Source organism: Cheilinus undulatus, linkage group 17, assembly GCF_018320785.1.
Source record: "Cheilinus undulatus linkage group 17, ASM1832078v1, whole genome shotgun sequence".
NCBI lineage: Eukaryota > Metazoa > Chordata > Actinopteri > Labriformes > Labridae > Cheilinus > Cheilinus undulatus.
The window spans coordinates 15699012-15717531 of NC_054881.1; the positions used below are offsets into that span (position 1 = coordinate 15699012).

The 18520-nt window shown below is 37.0% G+C and overlaps 1 protein-coding gene across 2 annotated transcripts in view; it reads right to left on the minus strand.

The window, feature by feature from the left end:
- The window catches only part of ccbe1 (collagen and calcium binding EGF domains 1), a 50968-nt gene that overhangs the window by 13413 nt on the left and 19035 nt on the right, over nucleotides 1-18520 (minus strand). The window contains exons 3-6 of one of the 2 annotated variants that reach the window (XM_041810155.1): nucleotides 3831-3883; nucleotides 2501-2635; nucleotides 1964-2101; nucleotides 580-686 (exon numbers count right to left, since the gene is read on the minus strand). In XM_041810155.1, the coding sequence (XP_041666089.1) occupies nucleotides 580-686; nucleotides 1964-2101; nucleotides 2501-2635; nucleotides 3831-3883 (433 nt within the window). Of the gene's footprint in view, nucleotides 1-579; nucleotides 690-1963; nucleotides 2102-2500; nucleotides 2636-3830; nucleotides 3884-18520 lie in introns of both variants that reach the window. The other variant, XM_041810154.1, reaches the window with a different exon arrangement.

The window sequence follows — 18520 nt, forward strand, 5'->3', positions numbered from 1 at the left end:
TCTGGGTGTGATTGCAGCAGCACTTTGACCACACAGCTGGAATCAATAAATAATGTGTTACAGTCCGAGGTGTTGAGTGCCACTGTTGACAGACTCGTGCTCAGATAGGTTCAGACTCTTGTGATTACACAGAGGGAAACATAACCCTTCTGTTGAGTCTCACACAAACTGCCCAACAATTCCCAATTATGAAAAAAATCTACCAGCTACAGTGGAGGAAGTTTTTACAGACTTTCTTTATAAGTATATAAAGAGCTGAAATAAATCATGAGGGAGTCATAAAAATCCACCTGTTGTTTTTCCTGAAATCAGGTCTGCTATGGAACCCAGAGACATAAATTAAGATCTTTAGGTAGTGATAAAGAAACAGAACAGTTCTGGATACGTTTACTTTCAGCTGAGTCACAAAGGTGAGTTTAATTCTAACAGGGTCGTTTCGCAGTCAAGCGTAATATAGCAGAAAAAGCTGCAGGATGCAGTATAATGATTTTCAGATAAAAAATGGAGTAGTGTTACAGGTAAATTTAATGGATATGTGAGATAAAAACTGTGGTTTTGAGTCATATTTTCCAATTTTACCTTCTGCTTTAGCTGCAGAACAGATGTCTTGATCTGAAGGAAATCATCACATGTGGCTGAGCAGGTCCCAGCATTCATAACATTGTCAGATTTCTCAAAGAGATGCACTGCTGAGAAAGGGAAAGATTAGTTACAGAGGTCGCCAGTAAAATAATTACTGCAATACAACATTCACTCTAGTTCACTCTAGTTTCTTTAAATTCTAGATCAGTCCTGTAAAAATTAAGTATTTCTACAATACTTTTTAACTTGAATGTTTGTCAAGATCTAGGGATGCACATATCCATTGTTCTAACGCCAGTATTGGCCAAAATCAGCCCTGTTTACAAACATCAGGCATCAGCCAAATACTGTGGACTAAACAGGTATCAGTTACCAATGTTTATCCATTGTGTCAAATCAGTTTTATACCGACATCTTGTACATCTGTGCTGACCAAATCAGAGATGTATTACAGGGCAAAAGAGGTGACCAGTCGGACAAATTCTTTACTTTTCTTCATGGTTAGCATGAGAAAATAAGTTGGCTTACTAGGAGTCTTACAGCTGAAGTAATGAAAATAACAATGGTATAAACAATGGTATTGGCTTAACTGTTATGTTAGGCATAGGTATAAACCCTTACTCTAAACGATCCAGCATCTTTATCAAGAACCAAAGATCTAAAACTAAAACTTCTAGCCTTTAAAATTTTTATATGGTATTGCAAACTGACCCTTCATATTTACAGAAAAATGGTAATAAGTCAAATTTAAAAGTCAAGGTAAATATTTTGCACAAGCCAGAGAAAACAGACTTAGAATCGCAGAATATCACCAGAAATCTCGGTTATGTTTCTGGCTTGCTGTATAATGTGACCTACTGTATGGATGCATATATTACATGGATGAGTGAGTGTGTCTGGACACTATTTTCCCCTCTATGTTACAAAGCAGCGGGACATATAGCAGGAGCATGACTGTATGCACCATAATTTCTCACTCTCCAGCCTCTCCTGAAATATTATAGCAGGTAATGGAAGATAAACTCAGGGGAGGAAGTAGCAAATCTGCAGCTCTGCCTGCTTCATTGGCAAAAGAATCTTGAGAAGGAAAAAAAAAAGACTTCATCATCACTCAAACGTTTCTTTGTGATTTCTTCCTAAAATGCATTCAGCAAGTGAGAGAAGACCAGGGGTGACAGGGTCAGCTGCATGTTTGGGAGACTCAACAGTTCTGACATGTACAAGAGCTAGGGTGTGTAATGACTACCAGGTGTCTATGTTTGCAGGCCCCCCATCTCCTTTTCAATCTAACACCCACCTAATAATAATGTGTGGTCAGCGCCACATCTCCATCAGATGTTCCCATGAATAAATAGAAAATGTCTTGGTAGACTCTTCTCACCTCTCTCCCCCTTGGTGCATGTTTTACCATCTTCTTCAAGGAAATAGCCTTTCTCACACTCACACCTGTAGCTCCCCACAGAATTCACGCAGGTCTGAGAGCATGCAGAGACGTTTTTGTCTGCACATTCATCAATGTCTTTATGTTGCAGAGACAGGCAGGGACAGAGAAGAGGCAAAGAGCAAATTAAAGACAAGAAAAGGCAATTACAGGGAAATAATAGCAAACCATCTACATGCACATACCTACATTCAGTGAAAATCAAATGCAACTTAAGGTAAAAGACTTATCAAGTTTTCCATTAAGCTTTATAACATGAGACAATATCATTCAAGTATACATGTATAGGTCATATTTACATATTTAATCTAATGTTAAAAAACAGAACATGTAATCTGTAAAACAGAATATTTTCCTAAAAGGGCAAAAAGGAAATATTTAGGAGACAGACCAGGTTTCTTCTCACTGACAGAACTGGGCAACATGACAAGTCAGAGTGGGCAATGTGTCCATCATCATCGTTGTAAGAAGTCTTACCCAAACAGTAAGGCCTCTGTCGGTTTCTGTGGCGTTCCCGATCGTAGCGGTAACCAGGGTAACAGGTGCACACGACTCGCCCAAAATGGTCAGTGCACTGTTGTTCACAGGGGGCGCCAGCACACACATCAAAGTCTGCAGAAATATTGATGTATTTTATTAGTTCAAGCACAATATTAATCTTCTGTCTAGGGTCATTGTGTTAGCAGATATTCAAACTTTGATACAATTGCTCACAAATTTGACATATTGTTTATAATGAAAGGCAATATAAATACTACTTTTTAAAGTATAAGGCCTTCCTAAAATCAAATATTCCCTTTGAATTATCATTAATAAACCAAAAAAATGTATGCAGGTTGGGATGTCAAAGAAGACTTCTGGGGACTCTCCTCTGCTCTCTATTTGTCTGTAACAGCACTAACATTAACACCTGCATCCAAAAACACTCAATAGAATGTATTTTCTGACCAGTGAATTAAAGCTGGCAAGGATAGAAGCTGTGACACAGTGCGGACCAGTGAGGCATGCAGTGGGCAGAAATAAGCATGTTTACAACATCAGTCAAAAAATCCTGAATCCTTCTTCATGTCTTTGCAGAGATTTTCGTGTGTTTCTAACGTCTTCAGAGTGAAACCCCAGTGAGACAATTAGGAAATAGCATCTTTTCTCTCCATATCACCACCATAGCGTATCAGCACATTTCATTTTATTTGATCACCCATTGTGTCTGCTATCTCCCTCTCTGTCTCTCTGCATCTTTTGGTTGAACTACAAATGTATTTGTTTTATCTTCAAAACTTCGGTTCTAAATTTTGGTATCCAATAAAGGGTAATTTTATGTTTCTAATCACTGAAATACGCAGGAAAAATCCTGCACTGTCAATGTCTAAACTGCATAAATACAGTGGCAACAGATACCAAAATGTTGCCACTTATTTGAACAATTTACACAGTGCTCTCTCTCTTGTTTACAGTGGCTTTTCATATAAAGTACGATTAAAAATCGGATGTTTTCATAAGACTTCATTATCTTTTGATACTGTTGATCGTTACAATAAGGATATTTAGATATTGTATCATTTTAAAATGTGATTATAAAAGGTATTGGAATATCAGACTATTTGACAGATTTTCTCATAAACATCAACTAGATTTCTGACTTAAGTCTATTTTTTTTGTTCAGCTGAAATCTTCAGGCAACATGCCTGTACTTGATTCTAAAAAACATTACTGAGGTCAAAACAAAAAAAGTTCACTGAAGATCTTATGGGACTTCCAAAATCAGCACAAACTAAACACAACACACAAGTCTGGGCTGTTTTCCTACCTTCAGGAATGCATTGGCCCAACACAAACTTGAAGCCTTTGCAACATGTTTTTCTGTAAAAAACAAAACAAAACAAAAAAACATTAAATGTGGATGCATATAAGAAGAAAGATTCAAAGCAATTTAAGAATCACACAATACATCCCAAATTTCCATATAATTTGCATGTTACATCAAAAAGGATCTGCAGCATCGTGTGCACCACTGATTCTGTCTGTTTTTACAATTTTGTTTGTTAATGTGGGAAACATCTTCATGGAGATTTTTGTGTCCAGACTAAACACTTGCACAAACAAATATGTGCATCTGCTTTTTGCAGGTTTCACTGCTGCTTCAAATTCACGAGACTTACAGTAAAATCTTGTTAAGCTTACTGTGTTGCATTCTTTTTTCTTCTCAGAGTCTTAACTAAATCTCTAAATTATTGACAAAATGCAAAACTCCAGTGTTGTCTGTTCATCTGCTATAGCCATTCCTCAATTTTTCCCTCCAAATCCACACATCTGCCACAAATTTGATGTCATGATATACAAGCTATGATTAATACACTCATTCTTTGTCCAAAAACCTGGCGTGCATGGTTGTAGGAGAGAAAACATCTTTATGCAACAAGATAAAGCACAAACTAATGAGCTTTCCTTTGACATCTGTGTTAGGTTTTACTGAGACTGTCTTCATAATAACATCTTGTTGTAATAGTTTGTCACAAACTCTCACATCATGTCTATGAGGTAATTTTCATCCCTGGCTCTCGCTTAGCTTTGAAACAAAGTGCTACCAGGTGTTATCTCAAACAGGAGGTGATATGAAAAATGTAATTATACCATGAAGTCATGGCTATACAGTGCAGTCACACTTACTTTGACAGGGGTGCTGAAAAAGATTACCTTGTAATGCTTTACAGCTTTTATAGGAGCAGTTAAGATGATAGGGACATTTTATGGTCTCCTCTGTTTATTTTGTATAAAGAAAATTCAGATCTTACAAGTGTCATTTATCTATTCATTTTTTATTCATTCAATTTTGTAGGCTGGGCATTTTATTTCCCTTTTAATGACTCTGCTTACTTGTGTAACACCCACTGGATGTGTTTCTAGAGTGGTACTCAGCAGAGAGCAGCCCTGAGCAGCTGGAGAAAAAAGGGTACAAGATCATCAGGGAACTATGGTTTCAAGTGGGAATAGTATGTAAACAACAGATTATTTTGGTTTTATGAAGTTTATTTGCTATTTACTTTAATGGAAACCAATGATTTTTTGCTTCTACCATGAGTGAGTACATTATGAAATTTAAAGGTTCATGTTTTCTATGAAGGGTGTGTGGTTTAATGTAAAATCCAATGGTTTTCTACTTAAAAATTAACTTTTCTTTGTCCTTTGTGTTGTATAGAGTGGTGCAGGAATGAGTCCTAAAACGCGGAAGTGAGTTAGCATTTTAGCACTTCTAGTCCTTCGTCTGAAAGGCTATTGAATTTTTGAATGAGTTTTCGGTTAAATGCCTGAAATAAGGTCTGTAGTGAACACAAGCTCAAGAGAGTTTAACGTTTTATCCTACAACATAAAATATACCTGAAACGTGCCCCATCTTTGAATTGTGTATCTCTTCACATCTTAATAAAGGCAGTTGCTAAAAGATAGCTAACAAGGACTACAGCGTTTGTTGGAAAGACTATATGTCATCATCCGAAGCGTGACAACTGAGCCTGCCGTTCACTTGTATCTACGGTCATGACGTTAAATTCAGTTGACCACATTGTATTTCAATATAGCATGATGTTAGCTTTTTACTTTCGTCAGTTATATTAACAAACCAGATATGATGCTTTTATTATGAATTTCTGAAGATTATCTTTATGAACAAAACGTGTAAGTTTGATAAACTTTTATTGGACACAGATCTTATTTTCAGCAATAATCCAAAAACCCATTGAAAAATCCCATAGACTTGACACAGAGGGAACCCATGAGACACGAACTTCCGGGTTTGCCTACAAAATCACGTCATGACTGCACCACTCTATTATCTCTATGCCCTCATACTGACCATTGACCTATGGCTTTTGCCACAGGATCGGAAGTAATGTTCATTTAATGATATGATTTACAATCAGAAGTCCATGCATCGTGTTGTATTTTGAAGTTGACTGGATGATTTGCAGGTTCTTCCTCCTGTTTCAATCGATCAGCTCTATGTGGATTGACGCATTTTGGTGGCAGCCTTCACCTCCACCACTCCTGATAAGAGTGCATGTAGTTGAACTGTAAAGACTGACCAGAAAGGAAGTGATTTGCTCTGCAGTGTGCTTTTCGTGCAGAGCCGATGTGCAGACAGGGTATGTGGAGACTATGGGTAAGAGTAATGCATACACAGCATAATGACAGAATAATGGATAATCTGACTGACACATACACATTGGATAATCTGACACATACACATTCTAACAGTAACACTAACGTATCGGCACAAATTGAACAAAAAGCCAAAAACTGTACTTTGCTAAACTGTTTGTTAGAATAGATACAGTGTCATAAGCATAATATCAACAGTTTCAAGAATATTTATATGTACTCAGGCCCTGTGTTTAAATGCTGATGTTTATCAGGTCTAACATATACCATTGTTATCATTCAAAGCAAACACTTCTCAGATAAAGCCCATCATGTGATTTGAGTCATTATGTCTTAAGTCTGGAATAATCAAACTCTAGTGTTGAATTAATTACTATGTGGACCTGATGGTGGTGCTAAGAGATGGAGTACATGCAGTATTGATTCATCCTGAGGGGAACATAAATGTATGTACTGCTTTTCACGGTAATCCGGTTTCCTACAGCCCACAAATGTAAACTTCATGGTGGTGGAAAAGGAAGAGTCAAGAGATCAGCAAAGTCAGTGGGTTTCATCCTCTGGGGACCATAAATCTTTCATAAATACAATGTGATCCATTCCTTAGTTGAAGATAATTTCCAGTCTTGTGGACAACATAGTATACCAGCATTTAAATCCCTCAAACTGCTGCTATAAAGTGACAGAAACTGTCTAAATTCCTGCTCTGTGACACTATAAGGAGAAATAAAGAGATCCACATGAAACATGAGGAAATCTTTTAGGGGAGTGTTGTTAAAGAGTAGGAAAAGCAGAACATGTTATCTGAACATACAGCGATGAACTGACATATTTCAGAATGACTTGTAATATCTATCTTAAACGTCAGACACTTGGAATGACAACAATCACACAGCTCCTTTATACATTTTGATTTCAGTTTATCTTATTCCAGCAAGACTTTCCATCCTCACATTTTAGACTTTTATGTGTTGAACCATCAGTGAAAAGGTCATGCTTTATGCATTAACATCACGGAAAAATAATCGTGTAAAACAGAGTAAATCACCAACTATGCACCGCTGCAATCTAATGCGCCTACTGTCTACAGTTGACTGCTTTTATGGTCTATTTCATGAGTACAGGATGCACAAAGCAGCCAAGTACTTATTCTCTCATGTAACTGCATATTTACGATCTAAAGAGGGACCATAAGAACCTTCCTCACTACTCCTGAGACTCTCAGGAAGATGATTTACCTGCAACAGTCTTACAGCTCACATCTAATTCTGCAGAAGAAGAGGAGGAATGAGGACCACTCAAGAGGCCTCTGATGAGCTGAAAGCAGGTGAGGTTTAATGTCAGTATACATCTCAATACATTTCACTACAATGTGTGTCCATGTGTCTGTAAGATCTGGCGTGACAGTATAGTTGTGTTTCATCAAGTGTCAGTGTTTCCTCTGGGCTTACATTGTTTGATTTTACGTTTGAAGACATTGAGAATAATGACTGTAAAGATGTTCAGAGATATTCCAAGATGGTTTGAATCTGCTATATGCCTTTTCTCATCATATTTATGTTTTGTTCATCTTCACAAAAGTTATACAGTCTCAGAGACCGGAGTTATGTGTAAAAAACCTGGACACTTTCATTTTAGATCAGACAAACTAAGTGTAAGTGCATCATTTCAACTGCAACGTGCACAAGCATAATTATCACAATGGTTTGTTTGATGGAAATCAGAACGTCGTTTATTTCATTTTCATGACAAATCAACAATAAAAGCCTGTCTCATATCAATATTCGCGGTCAGAAAACTGATCACTTTATGCAAAGTCTATGTGTCTGACCTATAAGTGATGCTGCTGCCATCACAGATACACCAGCATGACACTCAAGGCAGACGCTCCTATTAATGCTGTGGCTATACTGTATGGTTCATTATTGGCACAGATGTGCTGCTGTTTACTTCACAGATGTAGGGGTTTGCTGTTGTGTGTGAGAGTTGCAGGCAACCTAATACTGTAAGAAGTTACACTCACAGGGCTGGTCATTTAAACTAAATGTAACTGTGAACATCACTTGAAATGCTTGGTGGCATCTAAACACAATAATGAGCAACAAATTAATGCAAAGTCTACAATGAAACCGGTTGCCCCACCTTTATCTTTAGTAACTGTAAGAAGGCCTGGATCACACTACATATTGCAGAAAGAAAAAATATTGCAATGCAATTTTTTGCCAGTATCATTCAGCCCAAGTATATAGTGTTTTTTTCAAATCTGTCTACATGTAGGAGTATTGCTCATTGCCTACATCTGTGCTTAAAAAAGCATTCATCAGTAAATTGAAGATTTATGCGGAGGCTTTTTTCACTCACTGTAACGAGTTAAACACTTCAGACTTTGGTATTTTGTTTTCAGTGCCATTTAGGAAATATTATCATTCCATTACACGAAACAAAGAGGCGACACATTAAATCTGTTAACAGTCAGCATATTATCTCTGTCACTGCAAGAATTTTTGTTTGCATATGTTACCATTTAGCATGCCTATTAATGATTGTGTTAGTATATTTGTTATTTATATACTAGTGGCGACACTGTTGGTACATAATATTATTCTAATTATTGCAAATCTATAAACAATGTAAGAATACCTTCTTATCTTGGGCAGAGATTACTATGCTGTAAAATGTATCAATATACATCAAACTGCAAAGTTATTTTAAAGTATGTATATATATATGTGTGTGTGTGTGTGTAGGTGTGTGTGTGTGTGTGTGTAAATTAATTACACGTTATCATTTATTATGTTTTGTGTGTTGAAGAGGCTTTGACTTGGACCCCCCCTTAGAGAGTTGATCTGAGGATGGTTTCCTGTGTGACCCAATATTTCACGTCACAGTAACATCCCCATGAGGACAGAAGGCACTTATAGCAAATAACCAGCTTAGCAAAATAACCAGAGTAAGTTGAACAATCATGAGAAAACAAACATCCATGTCCGTTTCCAGAAGATCATGAAAGAGGCGACAACATCCCACGGAAACTAGATCTGTGTCTGTGCTGAAGTTCATTTTTACTAAACTATCTTTATTAAATTACCATGCAGGGAATTATTTATTAGACCTCTGATTTTCTACCTCATTGTACTTTCTAATTTCTATTATATCATAAAACAAACAATACTGAAATCTAAATGATATTTGGTTACTTTGCAGATTGAAACTATTTAAGATCACAATAAGAGTACAATCTGGCATTTTTTCACTCAAATAAATTGATTTAATTTAATATTGTTGACTTCTTATGTTGAACCTCTGATAACCTTGTATGTTTTGACATGAGGACATAAAAACAGGCAGACCAAGAGAGGTAGACACCCAGAACTGAGATGGTAATGATATGACCTGTCTACAAGTTAAAATAACATGCCCAGTAATGACTCTGGATGATGGATACTAAGCTGAAGGTCAATGCTCTAAAGCAGAGAAATAATCTCAGAACAACTTCATGATTTATAGTGTGGGGGTGAACATCTGTCAGGTCTTTGATATGGAGGGTCTCCGGAGGTAAACTGCTGTTACATGTACAATATTCTCATCACATTCCACATACATGGCTATGTAATCTGGACGAATGCTTATGGTTGAAATCATGAATAAATACCACTAATTTGTGCTGATATTTGACCTTTTTTTAATGCCAGTGCAGTTGGAAGGATGTTTAAACCAATGCACTTGTATCATACTGTTATTTTGAGGGGGGTTTTTCCAGTTGCATGTTTTGCCAGTGATTAAAGCTGCAGCTTTCATTCTGACTACATCTTTCCAGATTAGTACATTTTCAGATTGCTTGAGGTAAAATGATGTTTTCCACTATAAAAGGCCAAGTAAATTCTTTAAAAAGTAGGTCTTTATATAAATTTAGTCAGTAAATGAGTGTTTGATGTGAGTAAATGTATGCCTTTGTTTAATCCAAAAGAATTCTTTGCAAACTGCGTTTTCTATTTTTAAATAACTGTCTGAGTCAATATCTGGCATCCATTTTCAAAGCTTTTTAACAGTCCACCTCAGCTATTCTCACTGCATTCAAACAGCAGAATCAGCCTAGAACAAAACCACCCTCCAGACTGATGCACTCAGGGGACAGCCAAAGAACATGATATGAATGTTTCTGTGTTGATCTGGATTTAATTGAGTGACTTTAATCTTGAAGATTAAGTTTAGGTAATTAAAAACGCATCTCCAATCAGTGCACAAAACAAGAGCATGCTGGGAGATGACGTACAGGGCCCTTGCCACCTTTCATAATGAAAGCACAATACTGTGCAAGCGTGTTAGTTGTTTGTGTTCTTCATGCAAATCAGCAAACAGATTTAAAACACATGTGGATTTCATTCATATGCATGAGCAAAAGAACAAGGGGAAGATATCCCAAATGCATTCATGACACTTTACTTCAAGGATTTAAATGAGCAGAGATTGCACAGTCACATACCCCTGCACATGAAGACATAGCAGGCCCTTTACACAGCATGTCCTGCACTTGTTCAGAATGAGCAGGACATCACAGACTATCTGATTGTTTTGCCACCTGTGCCTTTTCACCTCGAGGTTATTTCATTTTGCCAGTGATCCATATCATTTTACGGGGCCCCCTGAAAACTAGACATAGATTAGTCTGACCTCAGTTACCCGGGGTAAACCATAAGCACTCTAATTACCTTATAAACACTGGACCTCCCTTGAACCAACATGGTGGACCAGCCTGGCCAGGCTTTGTCTTGTTATGAAACACACTAATTCACATTGACAAACTTGAGTTTAAGTGGAAGTGATGTTCACATGAATGAACAAGTACATGCACGTACGCATAGGAGGCCCAATTTATCACATCCCAGCATGCTACTCTCCCCAGCAGAGACAACAGTAAAGTAGGATATCATGCACAAACACAAACGCAAACACTCTCTGAGCTGTGACACAACACATGCAGGCTGCTTGTTGGAGGATTATTTGTGTAGTATTGCTGCCAATTTTACACAGTATCATGTTTTTACTCTGCTCAAGAGAGGATGTTTGTTGAAGTTTCATATACACAACTTCTTCTTATGCTGATTTGGCTCAAATAATAGTTGTAAAACGACACTTATTGGCTAGAGATAGATAGAGTGAAACATACTTAAAAAATAAAACAATATTTACAAATAGGCCTATCTAACTTACTGTTTAATAACCCTTAATCGGCCTTCAGGACATTGGCTTTTTTGTGATTTAAATGAGATTTTATTTACTAATATTTATTTATCTGATTTATTTGACCTTTATTTAACCAGGAAGAGCTCATTTAGATTACAAATCTCTTTTTCAAGTGTTCTGGCCAAGACAGGCAGCAGCACAGTTCATAAAGTTACTGACAGACCAGAGCAGCCACATATACAAGCACAATAGTACAATATTTGATAACAATACTGGATGCTTAATTCATGATCAGTTTACCATGTGTATTTAGGTAACAAACAAAAAAAAAGTCTGTATGTGCAACGGAAAGCAAAATGATCTGGGGATGTAGGAATATCAGATTTGTTTCTGGTTTGATACTGTTGATACTGAAATGATATCTATTATACCACAGTAGTAAAAATACAAGTCCTAAGCTCACAATATAAGGTCATTTCTTGTTTTCAATTACTAAAAATGCAGGCAAATTGCTGCCCATTTATTGTTATGCCCTCTCTTTTGTTTTCCCCAGCTTTGGGGACTGAAGATAACTGAAACTGAGGATGTTGTTTTTAAAGATTTTGCACTTTTTAATGCTCCTGATCATAATAATCTGAGATTATACTGTTTTGAAAAACTGTGATGTCAAAATGGATCAAATATCGAACAGTCTGACAACCTTAAATGGGTTAGAGGAACAACCTGAAAAAACTACACAATTGTTAAGTTCCATGTTTTTACAACCAACAGCCTTCACAACAAATCTGATTTTACATTCAGTCACCATAGTCCAAGAACTCTGATTTTGCCTTACTTACACAACTTACACCACACTCCTTTAGTTCCACATCCTCCTTCTGATTATTTCTATGCTCATGATAACCATCACTTAGTCTTGTTTTCTACCCTTGCATTTTTGTCATCAATATCTGCCAATGTCACGGACAGTCATCAAAATGAGGAAGCTAATGTTTTGATCCCAAGGAAATCAGGCTTTTGTACTATTTTCAAGTTAAAAAGATTACAGTGGCTCCTACTTTCACTGCCAAGTGTTTACTGGGTCAACTCTAATGTAAACCTGCAACAAAGGCAAAAACATTCACTGTGTTTGAACACCACCATCTGTTTGTCAGACATTGCCTCATAAACAATGACTGTGCCGAATTTCTTTGTAATCCTCAGTGTCTTGTCTCCACTGTAACAGTTCCCTCCAGCCTCCTGATCCCTCCAAATACCAACATCCAGATGTTTTCTATTCACCGAAATGTTCTTTCCATTTAGCAGCTAATTTCAACCCAAAACCCTGGCACTAGAACTCTGGAGTTCAGTTTTTTAAAACACAACAGTTGATCTTTGATGTTTTCTGCAGATAAAGAGCAGACTTTGTATTCTGTACCAATCACCAGCAGGGTCAAGGCTCAACTTACTCTCAGCTTTTCACAACAGGATCTCTCTTCATCCAGTCAAACTTCAGGCACAACTTTCTATGCACGGCTGAATCCCAGCTCACTATGCTGTTAAAGAAAAGCTGCTTTGGGATCTTAAGTTGTTCTGAATCTCAGATTAGTAGGTGTTTCTTATCAATCAGTATTTTGATGACGGTTAAGTAATTGCGCGAAAATTTAGTGTTACAGATACATTAAATTGATGTACTTTCTTATCTTGAAAGGAACCAGAGCTGAGAGAATTACTGCCTGCTATGTCATAAATTCTGGTCAGTTAGCGGTCAGGAAAACACACAAGGGACAATGACTGAAAGGATAATCACTGGTTTTATGAATATAAATGGTTGTCATGAAAGACACATGTATGTGCTTTGCTGTTTCGCTGTTGTTCAGAGGGAAGCTCCACTTCTGGAAATGAAGAGTGGGCCAAACTATTGAACGGCACCTAGCCATCTCTGAGGGGCTCAATAACATTCAGATGATCAGTTAGTAAGTCAGTTACAGGTGATTATTAGTTGTTTAAAGATTACGGAAAAACATACTTAAGAAAACACAAAAAGCCTCGTGAAAACCTGAATTCCTTCATTCTTTTCTGTCCTGTAAGATATTTTTCTTCAGTCAGAGACCTGGGAACTGATGCTGGACCTTCACTCATGACACACTTGTTGAAACTGCTGCATATGTGCTTAAGACAAAGAGCAGCTATAAATCTAATTTGCCTGTATCAGACTATATAGGTACATGTTACATCCTGATTTGAGGATCAAGTAAGAGTTACTTTATTATCCATTAACATGACAGCTATTTTCAAGGTGGACACACAAAACTGTTAACAAAAAATAAAACATTTTTCCCCAACAGTTAGTCATCAGGTTACTGCTTTTTCCAAACTTAAGTTTGAGGTGCTGGACTCCTCTTTGATTATCATATGTCAAGAAAGTGCAGCAAACTTATATTTTAATTGATAGAAAAAGCTGATATTTGACTTATTTCTAACATTCAGTTTGTATATTATTTAAAAATTTCTCTATGAAATACAATATTAAGATCATATGCAAGAAAAGTGCAATTGACTGCATCAAAAGCATATCAAAATATCCTCCCTGTAAGTCATAATGAATTTCTAAACTTATGGCTTGTCAAAAAAAGACAAGAAAGAATGATTATCAATGTGTGTAATAGAAAGCTGTACATTTAATATGTCTTTAATGCTGTCACCTGTGGATATACTCTCAGACACACATAATCACATTCTTCTCTACTGATTTACCACAGTACATTATTAACAAATGAGCAAACGTCTGTCCTGCAGATTGTGCAAACTCCTGGTTTGGATGTTTAATCAACAAATCTACATTTGCCAATTTGAAATAAAAATGCAGCAGGTCAAAATCTGTCTCACATCTGTAAGCTGACAGCTGTTGTCATGACAAAGTGAAGTAACATTTCTAGCTGTTCCAGAAGTAGACAAAACTTCAGCTAATTAAGAGTGACAGATAGTTCTGTCAGTGTTGTATTCTGAAAAGTAACCCCAAGGAGAGCTAGTTTATAGGAACACATAAAAAAACAAAGTACAGAGAGTCCATCCTCTGAGTGCCTGGATACCTTTGTGTTTTCCAAACCTCTAGGCTTAAAAAAACGCTCTTGGAAAGGTCATTTAATTCTGCTAAAAATACAACACAGCAAAAGGAAGGAATCAGACATCAGGGATTGTTGCAGACCATAAATTCCCCATATTGGCAGGCTCTGAGTCATGATTCTTAATGCCCTGACATTCCTTTTTCTAATGTGTTGCTGTTAATAATACAGATAGGCTTCATTTGGCCCCATTACTGTCAGTAATTGTAATGCAATTAGATGACTGTTTGGTGATTCCATACAAGGTATGGGATCAGACAAATATGTTTTCACCTAGTTGTTATCTCACTGCTGGAGGAAGGCCATTGCAGACAACAGTTGTAGCATTAAAACCCCAAAGCACTTAGCAGTATAACTCAGCGTGAAGGCCAAAGAGACATTTCATATATCAAGGGCTCCAACAACAACTCAGCTGTGTAAGAGCTTCATGCAGTGTCTGAAATTTATAAGAGAACAGAGGTGTGGGCTCGTTATTACTGGCATGCTTTCACTACAACACAATATAATGTGCTATTTTTTATGAAAATAAATTAATACTTGATATAATAAAGACTGATTAAGTTTACAAAACATACATTGGCTATTTACAGCCATATACTGCCAAATGCAGTTCAGCATCACCATAGAGGTTTCCAATTGGTTTATATATGAAGAGTCAGATGGGAAAAGCTGAGTGTTTATGGCTACCTTGCTGCATTTTAGGTCATAAAGGGACTGAGGAACTCCAACACATTTTGACAGAAACACAACCCTGACAGTGTGTTACATAATCTTTTGGCTAACATATTAGAAATCAATATCACACTGAGACATTAATCTACTAGAATCCAAAAACAAAAGCTGTGAGCTTTATGAGACCCAAGGACTCAAAAGAAATGGATAAACTACATGGATAAGTCTGTGGAGTCTTCATCCTAAGACCCCCCTGTTCATTACATGTAGCACCTTGCAAACTTGGACAAGTGTTCTCATCAAATTCAAGTTAATCATATATGTTGCAATCTTGTGTATTACTATAAAATATCTTTGTTTATGACCTTAACTGATTTGTATCATTCTTACCCATTTCAATTTGTTAAACTAGAAATGCACTCGGAGAGCACAGACCTCTGCCATTAGTCCTATCTCACAATAGTAAAGAATCCTTTAAAAAATTCCTGGATCCAGATGGTGATCCAGATCACTCCCAAAAATCAAATCAGTTCTTCATTATGCTATTTCTGACATTTCCTGAAAATTTCATCAAAATCCGTCCATAACTTTTTGAGTTATGTTGCTAACAAACAATAAAACTAACAAACCCTGCCGATCACATAACCTCCTTGGCTGAGGTAACAAGAGTCTTAACATTTGAACAATGATTCCAAATTGTCAGCTTTGTAATCAGAAAAGCTGAAAAACTACGATAAGAGGTGGCAGGTGCATTTCTAAGAGTAATGTGGAGATGCGGATTGTCTACGTGTGTATGTATCTTTTGCATGCATACTTAAGTAGCTTTAAACATATTACTGATTAAATATTCAAGTGAAAGAAATCCTTACACATATGAGGACAAAACTGTTGTAAAGTAAAATAAGTTAGAAATCCAAAAAGGAGAGGAGAAATGTCATGTCAGATTCATGGCATTAAAATGAAATACAGACCAGATGTGGGAATGGTACATTTTCTTTTCTATAAAATAAAAACAGTATATTTGACCTTTACCATGCAAAAACAACCCTCTCATTAATCTAAAATAAACTCCTCTCTGCAATGCTTTTTTTCCTCTCTGAACCAAGGGTAGGAGAACAGATATGTCTGCTCAGAGACATAATGACACCTCATTTGATCACTGACACGGTCCATTAGCAGAACCTATTGGTTAATAATGATATGAACTCGGCGCTCTCTGCCTGTGACAGTCACCCAGCTTTGGTGCCCTTGGTAAGACTATCATAAAAAGAAAAAAACAATTCTGGCGTGTATGAATGCATCACTCCATTTAATATCACTAAATCAAAACTGCTTTTACTTGGTCCTTTTGTTTTCATTTTCTCCTTTTTGATACAACAGTAAAAAACAGGCCAGATGAGTAAAAAAAAAAAAAGGAAAATATGCCATCTGAGAATGTGCCAGCGTATTATAAAAAAGGCAAATTTTGTTTGTAGTTGTGTGAGATTTCATGATTGTAGTTATTCCATCAATGAAGTGGATCAACATTTAAAGTCATAAACTTCATTCTTTTTCCTGCAGAAAGTTCAATGTGCAATTAATACTTTACCTGGCAGCTTAGCTTAGCAAAGCATAATGACTGGAAACAGGGAAATGATGACTTGTTTGGCTCTAATGATAAATTAAGAGGAACTTATTTTGTAGGCTGGAAAGGGTAACACATTAAAGCAAACTGTCTTGTGTTCAGCACTGCAATTTATCTGCTGTTACTAGTTTCATTTGGCATAAAAAGCCCTTCTGCTGTGCTGGAATCTGCTGCATAACTCACCTTCATTTCATCAATGAAACTTACTGCGGAACAGAATTTCAGCTGTGCTCGGCTTTGGCAGAAGGCTGGAGCCAAACTGCCACCAGTCAGTTATTACAGTAGCAGCCTTGGCCTCTGCATGCCTGTGGTGCATTTCCACAGTGATGAAGTAGGCTCAAGCAAATCAGATTTGACTTCTACCGCATGATAAAGTGTTAAGTACTCTACAGTGAAATCTACCTGCTTTTATGTCACTTTTGAGTTGAGATATTCAAGTTTTTACTTATATCAACTGTCACCAAGCACAAGTGCAGAAGTTTGTGATGTGTTTTATTCTGACACCTCAGGAAATCTTATAGAGCATGGCTGTCCGTGACACATTACAGTAAACTGCTTCAGCCTTTCCTCATGTTTCTAACTCAAACCATTCAACTGGACACAAGCCAGATACCACCAATCCCAGTCAAACACTGGGGTTACTGTAAAAACGTGCAACCTAAACCTCAGGGAAATGCTGAGGGGATTTTAAGTAATATAAACCCTTTGTTATAATTCACAGATTTAACAGTTCATAACATTTCCCAGTGTGGAAAATAGCCGCACTATGCAAATGACGGAAAAAAAACATGCATATAAAATTGATTTCAAGATATCTGGTCCCTTCAGAACAGGTCTTCTGAAAGGTGAACAAGAACCAACAGTAGTTTTCACAGATTATTTGCCTTTTAAAAGATGTATCCTTCATCACAATACAGTAATATAAAGTGGACTCCAGTTATGTTCATGTAGAGATGGAAAAAGCAGATGTCCTTTTTTTCCTCAGCTGAGACCTTTCGGTTGTAAGACTTAGTCTACCATGTCCCTATCCCCCTCCTGATGATTTAAGAACTACAGCAATAAAAACATATAACACTGAACAAAGAGCGCTCAATCAATCAGTCTGCAATCCATTCAAGCTTCATGACAATGGGGATTCAGGGGGGTTACATGAGAGGGAAATCAATACAGTTAATTTGCTGAGGGATTAGACAAGGCTTGTCAGAGAACACACTTGGGAGCTTTAAATGAGGTGTTACAAACCGTCAGCGATGCTTTCAGACTGGGCGACTACAATTGTGGTATTTGTGGATTGCATGATCTGCTTCGATCATGTTTTTAGCTTATGGCATAAGAGGGTAAGGTAAAAAAATAAGACCTATTGGACAGATTGCACAGAAATATTCATGACTCAGAGGATGAATCCTTCTATTTTTTCTCTAGTTATTCAATTGTTTTGTCTATCTTAGGAAAATCTAAACACTAAGGATGCACAGATACATCAGTTTAACATCAGTATTGGCTGATATTGGCCCTGTTGACTAACACTGGCCATCAGCACATCATGTTGTATGAACTAATGTCAGAAGTAGGTGTGGATGGGGGCCTAAATGTCATATGACAGTATTTTTCATTACATCAGTATCAGCACTGGCATCAGCTAAATCAGTGGTTCCCAACCTTTTTCCTCAGAGCCCCCCCCCCGACCCATATGGGGAAAAAGGGATGCATTGTTTTCAGAATGAACATGAATTTTAATATTTGCATTAGAAACTTTAACAT